Below are 14,738 nucleotides of genomic sequence, written 5' to 3'. Positions count from 1 at the left end.
ATTTTCTTTTCATTCCTGTTATTTTGTAAGCTTGGAGATTAATAAAATGAAACTGAGCTAAAAAAATCTGTGCAAGGTATTCACTCTGAAAAGCTTTAATTTTCCCCAGTGAGTGACACATTTGTCTTCTGTCTGCAAATCTGAAAAATTTATTTAAATGTATGCTTCCTCTTTCCTCTATGTAGAATTAATGTAGACAAGAATTAGGCACTGAAAGAAAGAATAAAAATCAAATTTGGTAGAAGAATCACAGCTGAGAGCATGGCAAAAACCTGACTTTTTCTTACAATTACAAGAAGAAAAGAGTTATCAGGGTATCTTTTACGTCTGTTTGATCTGAACTTACTATTGTAAGGTATGGTGTGTAGATTAAACCTTTGAAACATCCTTTGGTTGTCTGAAGTACTCTGCGGGAATTAGAAGGATTTAATTCTGGTTAGTAAATTTTGCATTAGGAAGTGGGGTTTCTGTATTCCCACACCTCAGTATGTGTGCTGTTTGCCACAGAGATCAATTAACATTTCTTTACCCCTTTTCACTTTTTGAAACGGGGTTCAAATGACAAACTAGTTTCCCTGAACGTGGGGTCATATGTATAGTAGGAATAAATTGTTCAGTGCATGTACACAGTGGACCAGTATGTTCCTGCTGAGTCTTGCTTGAGGCTTTAAACTTGCTGCGGTTATGAAGATGTTCTTTGAAAATTGACTGTGGAAACTAATTCTGTGTGTATTCCCTGTCACGAAAGCCGGGGGCTGGAGTGAAGAGAGGCCTGTTGTAATCTCATTTTCTCTTAGGATTCCCTTAGCTCAGACTCAGTTCTGTTGTCACTCTTTCCTAAGAATCCCTTTATTTCAGTACCTTGCCTCAAGTGAGAGTCTGTTTCTGCTACCTGGTTCCTCCTGGTGTGTCTGGAGGCTGTTGTCAGTGTGTTTCTTGTATTATGTGTGTTCCTAGGTGGTTTTGTTAACCATTGTAGTCAGCCATGCCTATCTCATGGTGTCCTCAGAAAAGCAAATCCTTATGTGTTGTGATGAGAGTTTAGAGTTTTCCCCAGATGGGTCTTTGAATATAGAAGCAGGCTCGTCTTCAGAGAGAGAGGGAGGTGAATGGTAGATCTCTCAAAGTCAGTACGTTCTTATTATTTTCCTGTAAAAGATGGGACAAGAGAGGGAAGAGAGACCCAATGAGACCCAATTATTTTCCACTGAAGGAAAAGTACGCATTTCCTTTTTATTGTACACCAAAGTACCCAACAATAAGGAGCACTTCTGACAACCTGGTTTATGCAGTTTGTTCGTGTAGCCCTTAGTTCTTCAATATGCCTGACTTAAATGTAAGTTCTACAGGACTTTCTACCCCCCAGTGAGTAACTTCTATCAACATTTCAAGGGCAGATTCATCACAAAAGAGATGTGCGGCTCAAAAGGCAATTTTTGATGGGATATTTAGATTTGGTAGTCTCAAAACTCCTCAGTTCCATCTGTTTCTTGCTTGGTAGGATCTGATCTTTTAAGTAAAACTTTCCTATATAAGTACTTTCATCTTCAGCTTTCATTCCTGCTGCTCAGGAATAAGATAAGATACTATTCTAAAAGTGCTAAGGTGTCTTTACCCCTGGAAAGAAAAAAGTGAAATTGTTTAAAAGACTTGAAATTCCATGTGTATCTACATTATTCTGAAAGATCATTATAATTAAGCCTGGAAACAAAGTATCTCCTGTTGCTTGTTGTCTAATAGAATATTTCTTCCCCTGGAAATGAATAAACAAAAGCTTCTTGAATAGATACAGAAGAAGAAGTTCCATAATACATTTCCCAAAGTGTCTTCCCCTCCTCCCACCTCTGCCCTTAGTCTTTAGATAAATCAAACTATTTGAAAGTACATGTGTGAATATCTAAGGCATACGTAGTCAGTATGTTGCTTAGACTTTCAAAGCTGTTTTCACATGTGAGCAAATACCAGATTTTCACATTAAACAGGAACTGTAATTGAAAGTGGCCCATAACTTGTATAATGCACATTAAACACTGAGATTAAAATGCTTTGTCTAGTTCAACAAAAAAATACCCATGTTTTTGTGATCTCTTCTTTTTAAATAAACCAACAGATATTCCTGTTGGAATATGCTCTTGATGATTTTTTGGCAAATTACATTTGATCATATTCTGAATTTTTTGCCAGGTGAGTGTAAAGCAGTGGAACATGGTGAAGCATATAAATGTTCTTCCGCCTTCCATGTGCCAGGTAACTGGTGCAAAGACTGTTGAAGCCTTTCTCTCATGCTAAAGTTTTTTTTGCTTAACATTGTAACTGATTAAAATAAAGGGGTACTTAAAGATATTTTTTTATTCAACTACTTATAAAGATCTTCCCTTTAAGATGGGGAACTATCTACGCTGAGGCAATATTGAACCTCATATTGTGTTCAAACAAACAATACAGGATGAGTAAAGGTGCCTTATCCTGCCTTTTTGGTTTGCTCTCTAAATATTGAGTTAACACTGTTTATAGCTAAAAACTCTTGCCATGATGGCTGTGCCGTGAGAGAAGACAACCAAAACACAACTATGGGAAGCTGTTTCTGAGAACTGTTTTTGGTTTTGATGATCTGGAATGCAAGTCTGACTTTGTGAATTTTTTGAACTCTGCATGTTGATAAAGCTGGTTGCTGTTTTCTAAGAGTACTGAAATATACTTAAGTAGTTCTGATGCTAGATGTTTGTCAAACCTTTATCAAACCTTTATGTTAAAAACACCCTACTTGCATGAAGACATTTTTCTGAAGCTTAACATTGCTCTTAACATTTTCTTGTCGATGATAAAGTTTTGATGTAAGGGACTATATTTTTTTAATTTGATTTAAGAATTCTGAAAGGCTTAAGTATGAAAGAGGATATTATCATGGAGATAATATGAAGAATGTGTTTATTATAGATGTTTCTGTCACCATCAAGAGCTGGAATTGCAGCTGGTAGTTGAGGTACATGCTTTGACTTCAAGGAAGCTTTACATTTTCTCTGATTATTTATTGGAGAAAAAGTGCTAACCTGAAACCCCTTGAAAAGAATTTACATAACTGTTAAAAATGTAAAGAAAGCTTATTATTCTAACACTTGCATTATTATGCAGCACGTATGACGTAAATTGGCCAGAAACATCTGCCTGCTTCTGCAGATATTACAGCTTGCATGACTGCATTAAAAGTTATGAGTCTGAAGCTGGGAATTGAGAAAATGTGAAAGAAGGCAGTTGCATCTGCAGCTAGACTAGTCAGGATATAGGACATACCTAGTCTGGGGAAGTTGTGGACTGTTTATATGGTAATTTTGTGGCTTTATGTAATGTGTGATTGCTGATAGGACTTTGTTACAAGGTAGAAATAATGCTGCTTCAAAATCTGAAAGCATAAAGTGTCATTTTCCCTCCTACTCATGGTTTCACAGAAAATTCACTTTTTTTGAAACAATAAGTGTGGTTAAAACATTTAAAATAATGCAGGGCTTTTGACATGCACTGCTGTAGTTAAAATGTGGCACATGAGTTGATTTGCTTGTTGGAAAGTCAGTTCCAGTTAACAGAAAGAATGGCCAGAAAGTTTTTTCTTCAGATGGAATTTTCTAGGAAGAATTGGAATCAGAAAGTAGGTGTTGAGAAATGCAGTCTGTTCTGTTACTGTGCAGTTTCATAATAGCTTTCATTATAAAGCAATGAGGAAAGTTAAGGGTAAATTCCTGTGTGGGAGAAGGGTCATATAGGCTTTTCTAATTCTCATGATATATACTACTCTGCAACATGCAGAGCATTGCAGAACACAGTGGTTACTCCAAGGCTTCTGAGCTTGTCGGAGATCTCAACAGGAGATTTTGTTAGTACACCTATGTGTGTCTATTTGAGTGTGCATATTTAACTTGGCAGGAGCTTGAAAGAATAAAGTTAAGAACAAGAACAAATTCTCTTAACTCACCTCGATGACTTCAGAGGACCAGACAGATAGGATGGTGGCATTTTCTGACATTTCCTTGGGCAGCATTGTTCACTCTCAGCCAAGAGCAGTTCTCTCTCAGCAAGTCTGAGGGTACTGGGCAGGCATGGTGCCTTTCTCTTTATAGGATGTACTTCCCATTGCAGTGTGTTATGGGACCAGGTCAGTGTTACCATGTGTGCCTAGTGCCAGAGTGCAGTGGGTCAGGAATGGCTGTAAAGGACTGCTCCCCACATTAAGAGCTGTCTTGGAAGAAAATTTTTGGTTTAAAAAAAATGTTTTGGAATTATGTGTTTATTTTTAAAACAGTGAATCTGCCTCTACAAGCATTGTAAAACTTGTGGACTGCTGTATGTATGAGGGCTGGAAACGTCTCCTGAAAAAGATGAAATGAAAAGAGTACTGAATGAGTTGCTTTTATTGTATTTGGAAGTTTATGCATACCTTATACATAGTTTATACTTGTTTGTTTTTTCAATGCTTAGTAGCAAATCTTGGAAGGAATGTGCTGGGCCTGGATTCAATTGGATACAACCTCTATTCCATTTATCAGACACACACACACAAAAAGTACTTTTTCTGTTCTGTCCCCTTGCTCTCAGTAGATGTATTTGACTGCTTAATATCTTTAAAGTTAATGTTGTGGTTTTTCCCAGAGCTTTTGCTCCTTATGGAAGCCTGTTTTGGTCAGTATTTACTTTTTGTTTTTGTTTTGTCAGCAGCCATGCAGCAGGTCTTAGACAACCTTACTGATCTGCCAACATCGACAGGCGCTGAAGAAATAGACCTGATATTTCTTAAAGGAATTATGGAAAACCCTATCGTAAGATCACTTGCTAAGGTATTTAAATTTGCTGCTTTGAGTAGAATCTGGGAATGTTTTAACTCTTGCATTATTGTGTGAACACTGAGTGTGGATTGAGGTATCAAGAACTCGTTGTTGGTACATGTTATTAAAAGACTTGAAGGCCAGCTTGAAGGTGAAGAGTTGGTGTAGTGTAATTTCTGTGCATGCTGGTTGTTATGTAGAAAAATCTAGAGGAAGATGAAAAATTCAGAGACTACAGAAATAATGTGGTTACATTATTTATGAAGAAAAAATCATAATATTTGAAATTGGAAGCAGTTGATTTTAATGTAGTCTTGTACCCACTGTTGTGTGCAAAACCCATATGCCTTCTGACTTGTAGTGTTTTTGCCGGAGATGAAAAGTGAGAGCAGTCACCTTCATTATCCATGGCATAAAAAAGTTTTCTTTTCATCTTTACCTCAAAACTGCTTTGATATGCCAGAAAAATATTTTCTCCATGCCCTTTCCTGGATCTCAGACTAATGCTTTTACCTTTGATTGTCAGCTCTCTAAAACATGGATTATCTTAAGTTTTTGTCCTTGGGTTATGGAAATCTTTAATGTATGGGTGGTAGCAATCAACTATAAATATGTAAGGTGATATTTGCAAAAAAAAATCTTTGGACTCTGTAATTAAAATGTATCTGGTCTTACCAGTAGGAAATGCATTCAAATATTGTACATCACTTATATTCGTTCTTAATCTTACTTCATAAAAAGTAAGATTTCCTCTTTTCATGAGGAAAACCCAGTGAACTTAAATACAGCTGTCTCTTTAATAGGAATAGACATCTGCAAGCAGTGCCCTCTGGGCAGATCTGAAATCCTCTGTAAAGCTAAAGGATTGTTGGCCAGGGATTTTGTTCAGTATCAAAATATGGAAAGGAAAACTTCTCATGAGAATTCATAGAAGAATTTACTTCTGTTTAGCTGTTCAAAAAATTGGTTTTAAGCTGAAGACATTGCATAGTAATAGAAGTAATGGAAGTGTCTTATCTGCTGGTGAGATGACTGCAGAGGGAAAGATTTGTGTACTAAATTTACTAGAGTAAGTAAAAGCATTTTTTTACTGACAATGGAAACAACTTAAGTATCTGCTGTGTAGGTCATCTTTAATATTTATCATGTAGGAAATGTTCATTGCAAAGCCTTTTGTTTGTATCAAGAATTTCTACTTTAATGGCCAATAACAATTAGGTGGAATTTAATGACTAGCAGATGTAAAAAAAGTGCTTGTAATGGAAACAGATTCTTAACTGTACACATGCTTTATCTAGAATGCTTAAAGGTTTTAATTGTGTTCACATGGTGTGACTGCGCTCATATTTTCTTCATACTTATTTTGGAAAAATCCTCAGTCTTAACCAGCAGTGCTAAATAAGGATAAGATCAAAACACATTTGGTGAAGCTTGTGTAATTCACATATATATTGATTTGTCCCTAAAAGTACATAAACTTGTTTTTCTATTAGAACAGCTGGTTTTACCAGAATTAGCAGTTCTCTGAGATGGTTACATTATTTATGCAGAATCATTGCAAAGCAGACCAGAAATGCAAAAGCTTTTTCATTTGCCTTTATTAGCCAATTATTAAGACTAATCATTATGTAAAGTACACCAAAAAGGACAATAAAAAACTTGGGGAAATGTGCCACAAGCTATACAAACTTATTTTTTTTTATTTTGGTCCTTAAATAAATGAAGGCAAACAATAAGCATAGTAGTTAGTTTATAGTATTTTGCTGTGTAGTGTGGCTGATCTTTTAAAACTGGGTTACAATAATTTCACACATTTCCTTTATGGATTAAAGGCAATAAGGTAGAAATGACAGATTTTTTAGGATAGGATTCTTTCACTGAACCTTTCCACTTTTCAGTAGGTAGTAGAGGAAAGGAGAACTAACTGTTACCATTGTAAAATGTTTTTTTCTTGTCACTGATATTTATAGAATCATAGAGTAGTTTTGGTTGGAAGTGGCCTTTAAAGGCCACCTTGTCTCACCCCCTTGCAATGAGCAGGGACATCTTCAGCTGGATGAGGTTGCTCAGCCTCATCCAGCCCGACCTTGATTGTTTCCAGGGATGGAGCATATACAGCCTTTCTGGGCAACCTTTTGCAGTGTTTCACCACACACATCCTAAAACAACTTCTTTATATCCAGTCTCAGTCTACCCTCTTTTAGTTTAAAATCATTATGCCCAGTCCTATTGCTAAAAGCCCTACTAGAAGTTTGTTCCCATCTTTCTTGTAAGCCCCCTTTAAGTATTGAAAGACTGCTATATGATCTTCCCAGAGTCTTCTCTCTTCCAGACTTAATGACACCAACTCCATATCTTTCTTGTGCTGATGTTTGTGTTCAATCCTAACTAGTCTTTAGAATTAATATGATTTTTGGAAAACAGTTGTTGAACTTGGAACAAACATGAATTCTCCTGAGTTTTGCTACTGAACTATGATGTCAAAATTCTCTTCTCCTGGATTGTTAACTATTCTTTCAAACCACAAAACATTATCTTCTTTCTGCCCTCACACTATTGCTTTCAGCATTGTAGCATAGCCTACTGCAGACCAGGTGAATGCCCAGCCCAGGCCAAGGAAACACCTTGAGAATAATCTTTAAGTGTTTAGTCCAGTATTTAAGATGTCAGATTGTTGTAGGTAAAAGCCTTACCAAAAAGCCTATTTGAACATTTGGCAGGTATGATAAATATTGAATGCATAGAAAGGCTCAATTCAGTTTTAATGTTTCTGAAATGTTCAATTGAAATGGAAAAAAAAAATTGCAATGTCCAAGTTAGGTATTCCTACTCGTTTGTTTTTTTTAACTTATTCATACCATTCGGTATCCTGTTACTCCTCAACATATTACAGGATCAGAGATTGTTCACTGGTAAAAATTTATGTTCCCTAGTATATACATGGTCTTGATTTTGGAGTGAAGGGTGAGAATGTTTGTATTTAGATTGTATCACTCAGTGTTAGTGGTGTTTTTTTGAAAATAATGAGTGAGAAAAAAGGCAACCCATATTCTCTAATCTTATAAGGGTTGTGCTAGTGGTTATGTTTAAAAATCACTAGATTTGTGTTTTTACTTGCTGTAAAAGAAGGATATTGTTTACTGTATATAGTCTCTACAAAATAGCATTCCCTTATAAAGGACAATGTGTGTAGGTGCTGAGCTTCCTCTATCTTTGTAATCGCAGTCGTTTGGTTTGTGTGTGTTGGTGTTAGAGAATGTTTGAAATGCCTTTATGTTAAGTTAACCTTTCCAGAGTTTGGTCATCAGGCCTGCAGAAACAGCATTTTATAGATATGAAGTACAATTTAATACTCAGATGATTTCAGGAAGCAAAGTTTTCTGCTTTTAGCAAAATTTTATTTTATTGTCTGTTTTAAAGCAGGCAATAAAAGAGAGCAGAAGTGCTTGCATACCTTCAAATTATATCTATGGGAAGTATATATGATGATTCTAAATTACAACTATTATGTATTTGTTTTTTATATGCCAAAGTAATTGCTCCTTTGTAAATTTCTTGTTTCTACAGTGTTGAAAATAACTTTCAATTGAGAATCTGATTTATTTTTGCATCCTCTTATTCCCTAATTTTATGATAGAACGCTGTCTGTAATAAATAAGTGAAGCATTCAGAGATGCTTCTCTTCCTGCTCAAAGCACCTACCTTTCAATGAATTTCAGTATCTGCAGAGTTCAGGAAAGGATTATATCTGCAGGAACAGCTCTAGAAATAGATGAAATGTTATCAAAGAATCACAGGATGGTTGAGGCTGCAAAGGACCTCTGGAGGGCATCTAGTCCAAGTCTCCCTACTCAGGCAGGGCCACCTGGAGATGGTTGCCCAGGGCCACATCCAGACAGCTTTTGAGCATCACAAGGAAGGAAACTCCCATCTTCTGTGGGCAACCTGTGTCAGTGCTCCATCACGCTGGAAATAGTGTTCAGATGTTCAGGGAGAGCTTCCTGAGTTTCATTTTATGCCCAGTGCCTGCTGTCCTGTCACCCGTCACAACTGGAAATAGGCCGTCTCTGTCCTCTTTGCATAGTATACCTTTAATACACGTTGATGAGACTGCCCTGAGCCAGGCAGAGCAGTCCCAGCTTGATCAGCCTTTCCTCAAATGTGAGGTGCTCCATCATTATCCTTCATCATAATTGTGGCCCTTCACTGAGCTCTTTCTAGAATGTCCAGAGTGTTTCAAGTGTGGCCTCACTAGTGCTCAGTACCGTTCAGTCTTCTAGTAACACTTCAGTGCAGCCCAGGATACTGCTAGCTGCCTTTGCATTTCCTTCAGTTAGGCAGGTCTTTGTGTAGAATATGCTGTTCAAAGGGTGTTTGAATGGGAGGAGTCTGAGGTAAATGGTTTTCTTGCAGACTCTGAAAAGATCCCATAGCTTCTTTTTTGCCCTTCTTCTAGAAGGTGTACTTGTCCAGGATTCCAAAGCCGGAAAGGTCCTGAGCTGCTGTACTCTTGATAGAGTGATTGGTGTGTATAGCATAGAGAAGGACTTACAAGTCTTGCTGGTATGTGCTGCTTATAAAGTTTGTTTGGTCCTGTAGTTGAGCATGCAAAATCCTTCAGCAGTTAAATCAGGTTATCCTATGTATAATTTTTCTGGCCTTTCTGCTGAAGATTGCACTGAGAAATTACTTGAGAAGTTGATAAATTTGAACCACTTGGAACTTATTTACATTATAGTCTCATGTATTTAATCTTACAGGCTCATGAGCGACTGGAAGATTCTAAACTTGAGGCTGTCAGTGACAACAACCTGGAGCTGGTGAATGAAATTCTTGAAGACATCAGTCCCTTAGTAAATAAGGATGAAAATGTTGCAGAATTGGTTGGAATACTCAAGGAGCCTCATTTTCAGGTGCCACCTTTTTACTGTATGTTACCAACTTACTATATCAGTGTCCACATACAGATCTAGGAATAATAATGAAATATAATGAAAAATAATGAAACAAAACCTGAACTATAGCAGACTGTAATATGTAGGATTTTACTCCTACATATTTAGGAATACACATAATACATATATTTTATAAGTATACATACTTATAAAAGGCAAGTCAGAAGCCATGTTACAAATAAGCATGATTTTATTCTTTGATATAATTTCAAAAATACCTTTACTCACTGTATTAAATTTTACTGGAGTTTCTGTTACAAATTTTGGACAAGCTTTTACTTCCTGTATGACTGGAGTTTCCATAAAAATTCCCTGAAGGCTTGCTTCATCCGTAACATTTCCAGGTGATTTCAGTTCGTGATCATGAGCATTGTGCATTTCTGTTCAGCTGTTGGCATTCATACTCGTTTGTAAGACGTACGGTTCGCAGAGTGAATGAACGTGATCCTTCTGTGATCTGATCTGCACTGCAGCTGAAGCTGAAGCTGAGACTCTGCATCCCTCTCACTGTTGCTCTGCTTAAGTGAAGTGTTGACATATGCTTGTCAAAAGCAGGAAATGTTTTTCCATTTCGCTGTTTCTATGATCAGCCTCAAAGATAAAGGTTTGAAAATTCTTCCTGGATTCTTTCTAGGTAGGGTTCAGTGGACTTTACTACTTCAGTGGACTGCTACTAGGGTAAAGGTATTCTGTAGAAGAACATGAACAACTTTTTGCCACAGTATAAGTGGACTTCTTTTGGCAGATGGGTATGAAGTCATAGACATTTTTGGGATAGATGAGTTTAAACACACTTTTTCCCATGTTTTCTGTTACATGTTATATAAACATAGCAGTGAGATATATTACTGTTTGACATGGATTAAAACTGGAAATGCTGTTGGTTGTATTGTGTCCTGTTGGAAAAGGGATCACTTCAAGAACTCAGCTTTTGGAGCAGTAGCTCTTCTGAGTACTGACAATTCCTCTGCCTCTCCTGTGTTGGCCTCCCTTGTGCTCTTACTTGTCCAGAAAGGCATCATAGCTAAGTGATCAAAAACTATGATTCGGAGACTTACTGGTGCATAAACCTGCAAATCAGTCTTTGATCCCATAGAAGAAATTTTTACTTGAAAAGGACTGGATAAGTTTGGAGGGACTGATAGTTATTAGACTGATAGAGGATTAGAACTGAGGGACAACTGGTGAACTGACAGACCTGACAATGATCCATTATGATTTAGACAGAGAAAATAAAGCTGAAAGTCAAAGAGGATGATGAATCAAAAGATGAAAAGGGCATAACAATTGAAGTGCTGCACTTTGAAAGGCACGGTAGCAGTGATCTCTGGAGAGAAATGGCAAAGGCCAGTGAGAAGCTTGGGAAATGGATCTTTGGGGTGGAAACTGGAAATGGCCTGTAGGAGACAGATCAAATAAGAATTATTGGGTGAACAGCCAACACTAAGGCAAACCCAGAATTTATTCTTGTTCAATGGTCAGATCTACAGAGAGGCAGAATGTGATGTTGGTGTCAGATACTTCATTAGTTCAGGCTTAAGTTACTTAAACAGGTAACATAAAAGTTCCAAAATAGCTGGTGAACTAGAATGTCAGTATTTATGCTCTTTCTTGTACCTATTTTGTTGCTTGATATATAAGGAGCAGACATAAAACTGCATATGTGCTACCTTAACTGTACAGTTTCGCTCAGATGTTTTATTATGCTTCCTAATTGCATGGTAAAGGTCCATTTAGCAAACATCTCTTCTGTTTTCCTTCCCTGTCCCAGCAGTAGGTATCTAGTGAAGGTTGTAAGGCCAGAGCAAGCCAAGAGTGATGCCTTCCAAAGTGTGTTGTGAAGATTTATTGGTCTGTTGCCCAGACTTTTGAGTGAGAAGTAGTATCGACCTGTGGTTCTCTTCCATGAGCTTAAGTTGTTTTTCTAATCCATGTGAAAATCTGTCATTCACGGCATCCCCCGTCTGAGTGGAGACTGTCCTCTTTTGGTTCTGAGACTGTCTCCTGTCAATTTCACTTAATATTCACATCCTCTTGTGTAGGAAGAAAGTGAACAGTTTTTCTTAATCAGTTTTTCCACGTTACTTGTGGTTTGAGAGACCCCACTGTGTCTGTCTGTGTCAAGTAAATAAAATGAAGGGAAGCAAAGCTATGTACAGCATGGATTTCTGAAGTGGTGTCATCATTTCCATTGCATTTCCTACTTACAGGAAGTAAGTTTTTAGTATTTGATTTGCCTATTTAACAGCTGATGAATAGAACAGAAAAGTTCAGTTATAAGGGTCCTACAGCAATCATCCACTCCAGCTGCCTGACCAATTCAGAGCTGACTGAAAATTAAAGCCTGTAATTAAGGGTGTTGTCCAAATGCCTGTTAAACACTGACAGACATGGGTTATCACTCTTTAGGAGCCTATTCCAGTGTTTGACCATGCTGTCAGTAAAGAAGAGGTACCTCTAGGCTCAGGGAGAGTAGAGGTGGATTGCTTGTTAGGCTCAGTTTGGTTTTGTATTGTTTACATCTTCAAGATACCATTTCTGAGTCTGTCAGTTAATATATTAAACTAGGATTGAGTTTTCCTTTGCAGTCTGTTGAATTTCATTTGCCTTGCTCTCAGTCTATTGCTTATGAGGTGCCTCTGCAGGTTGCAGTCAGTTGTTTTAGTCCTTGAATAGTTCATCAGCATCAGCAAACTGTCACTTCACTTCTCATCCCCATTTCCTAGGTCATTTATCTGACATGTCAGTTATTGGCAGGAGTAGAACTGAGCCCAGATGCCTGTGGAAATCACCTGATGACATGAGTTCTGAAAACTAAAAGTACTATATTCCTGGCACCAATTTTTCTTTCTTCTAAACAATAATTTGTTACACTTGAAAGCCATGCTGCTTATCCTGTTATAATGTTTCTTTGTGATGGTTTCCCATGATCCATTTTGTCCAGTCATTCTGGGTTTTATGGAAACTTCTGATTTGTTTAGTAACAGCATCATGCTTACTGTTTTGCAGCTTGTTGACTCTTCCTTGGAACCCAGTTTAAATATTCATGTCATGATTATTGCTTATATGCTGCTTCTTTCCCTGTAGTGTTGGGTGAGTCATGGGCATGTAAGAAAAATACAGTGCAACTTCATTTGCTGCAAAACTTTGTACTTACTGTACAAAAAGGAAAAAAAAAATGTGAAAGGAAGAGAAAATAGATGGTTAAGATAGTTAAATGCTGTCCTGGAGATTCGGCCTTATTTTCTGTGTGCCTGTTGTGAGGCATTCAGTCTCATTTGCAGAAACAATGAGCAGTTTTGGCTGATGTGTATGGGCAAAAGCACCTATCTACTTACTTCTTTAAAGTTTGTCTGCTGTGATTCAATTCTGAAGCCAAATATTAGGGAAAATTTTCAGCTCTTAATTTTGTACTTCCATTACCCATGTAAAGACAAGCAGCAAAATCACTTGAGGCGAAGTACTATTTTTTTTATTTAACTGATATCATAATTATGACCACTCTAGAAGAACTTCTAGGACAAATTGCAGACCAAAATGTGGGTATAATATCTTTTTCAAGGCTTCTCCAAAAAGGAAACAGAAAATTACCTAAATACTCAAAAAATAAGTGCTATCATTTCTGTTTCATTTGATGCAAGGAGGCATATTCCAAATTCTGCATGAAGGGAAAAAGGAAAAGTACAATGTCAGTCGCATTTATAGAAAATGTCATTTGTATCCTTTCTCCAGTTTAGTAACACTGCAAACAACCCAACCTGACTCTTTAAAACTTTAATGGACACCACTGGTAACAGGTTTAGAGGCTGACTTTGTATTTTATAAATGAATGATGCCTCTTCATCACAGTATCACCTTACAGTTGTAAGCTGCCTTGGCATACGAGTATAAAACGTGATATACAAGGCATCACTGCAGTAGTTTGAATGTGTCATTTACTGCCAGAAATACCAAATTACAGGACTTCATTTTTTCTGCACATTTTTGTAGAAGAGCATTTGGGAAGGACTAACTCTGCATGTATATAATACAGGCTGTATTATTATTCCCTTTCTTTTCTCCTTTCTCCTTTAATTTCCTTCTTTTCCATTCCTCCTGCTTTTTACCCTTTTTAGTTTTAACTGAATTTTCCAGAGGTCAAAGTGTGAAAGTTCTAATGAGTTTCACAGTATTGATGGCTGGCCAGTAGGTCAGTGTTTGTTGGAGAGCCAGCTGGCATATGCAGCACATGGAAAAGGCTGTAACAAATCTTACCAGACAGTAGCTGCTGGAGAGCAGCAGACAGGAGTGGTGAGAGAGGTTGCCTTGAGGAAAGAAGGAGCTGGTAAAAATTTTCACACTGTTGGAGTGGTTAAACATGCAGAAGAATCATTTCTGCTTTCTCTTCAATGGAAAAGCTTGTTCTGTTACTTTCCCCTTCCAGGAATTAGCCAAACCATTCATCCTAAATAGATTCTGCTGGCAATAAAATACTTAATCTGAAAAGCAGCCAGTATTGTCTTCTAATAGTTAGGTTTATAAGTGCTAATCGTACCTTTAAAATGTTTCATTTAGAAAAAGTGATCTTAAATTGCCTTCTGGACAGATATTAATATATAGGGTTATTTTCCCTGAGTTCTTACCAGCCCTCCTGATCTTTCTAAGGTCATAAATTATTTCCTCACTTTTCCAGAAGAGTCTTTAAAATGTGTTCTTTTCACATGAACATTAGAGGCCTCTAGTCTATTTATTAAGTTCTAATATTTAAACAAGGTTTTCAGGGAAGACTAGCACACATTTAGTGCATAAAAGAGGAAAGGAAATATTTTAGATTCTTCTAGGCATAAAGTGGAAAGGAAAGAAGTCCTGAATTCAAGACTATAGAGTTATTCTACTCTAGTGTATTCCCTCCTACCAAGGCCCCCAGTTTGTAATTTAATTGTTCTTTTGGATTAGAATTGAAGAAATAGTTATTATTTAGGGCAATGCT

At 37.1% G+C, this 14,738-nt stretch overlaps 1 protein-coding gene across 4 annotated transcripts in view; it reads left to right on the top strand.

The window, feature by feature from the left end:
- Positions 1-14,738, top strand: part of PALS2 (protein associated with LIN7 2, MAGUK p55 family member) — a 57,949-nt gene that overhangs the window by 26,066 nt on the left and 17,145 nt on the right. For 3 of the 4 annotated variants that reach the window (XM_088054593.1, XM_088054588.1, XM_088054598.1), the window contains exons 2-3: positions 4,705-4,826; positions 9,575-9,727. In XM_088054593.1, coding sequence (XP_087910719.1) covers positions 4,710-4,826; positions 9,575-9,727 — 270 coding nt within the window. In that variant the 5' untranslated portion in view covers positions 4,705-4,709. The remainder of the gene's footprint in view (positions 1-4,704; positions 4,827-9,574; positions 9,728-14,738) is intronic. The other variant, XM_005518883.3, reaches the window with a different exon arrangement.

This window comes from Pseudopodoces humilis, chromosome 1 (genome assembly GCF_049639895.1).
Source record: "Pseudopodoces humilis isolate 2021_Gansu_Grassland_sample_001 chromosome 1, ASM4963989v1, whole genome shotgun sequence".
NCBI lineage: Eukaryota > Metazoa > Chordata > Aves > Passeriformes > Paridae > Pseudopodoces > Pseudopodoces humilis.
This window is presented reverse-complemented; position numbering and strand designations above follow the sequence as displayed.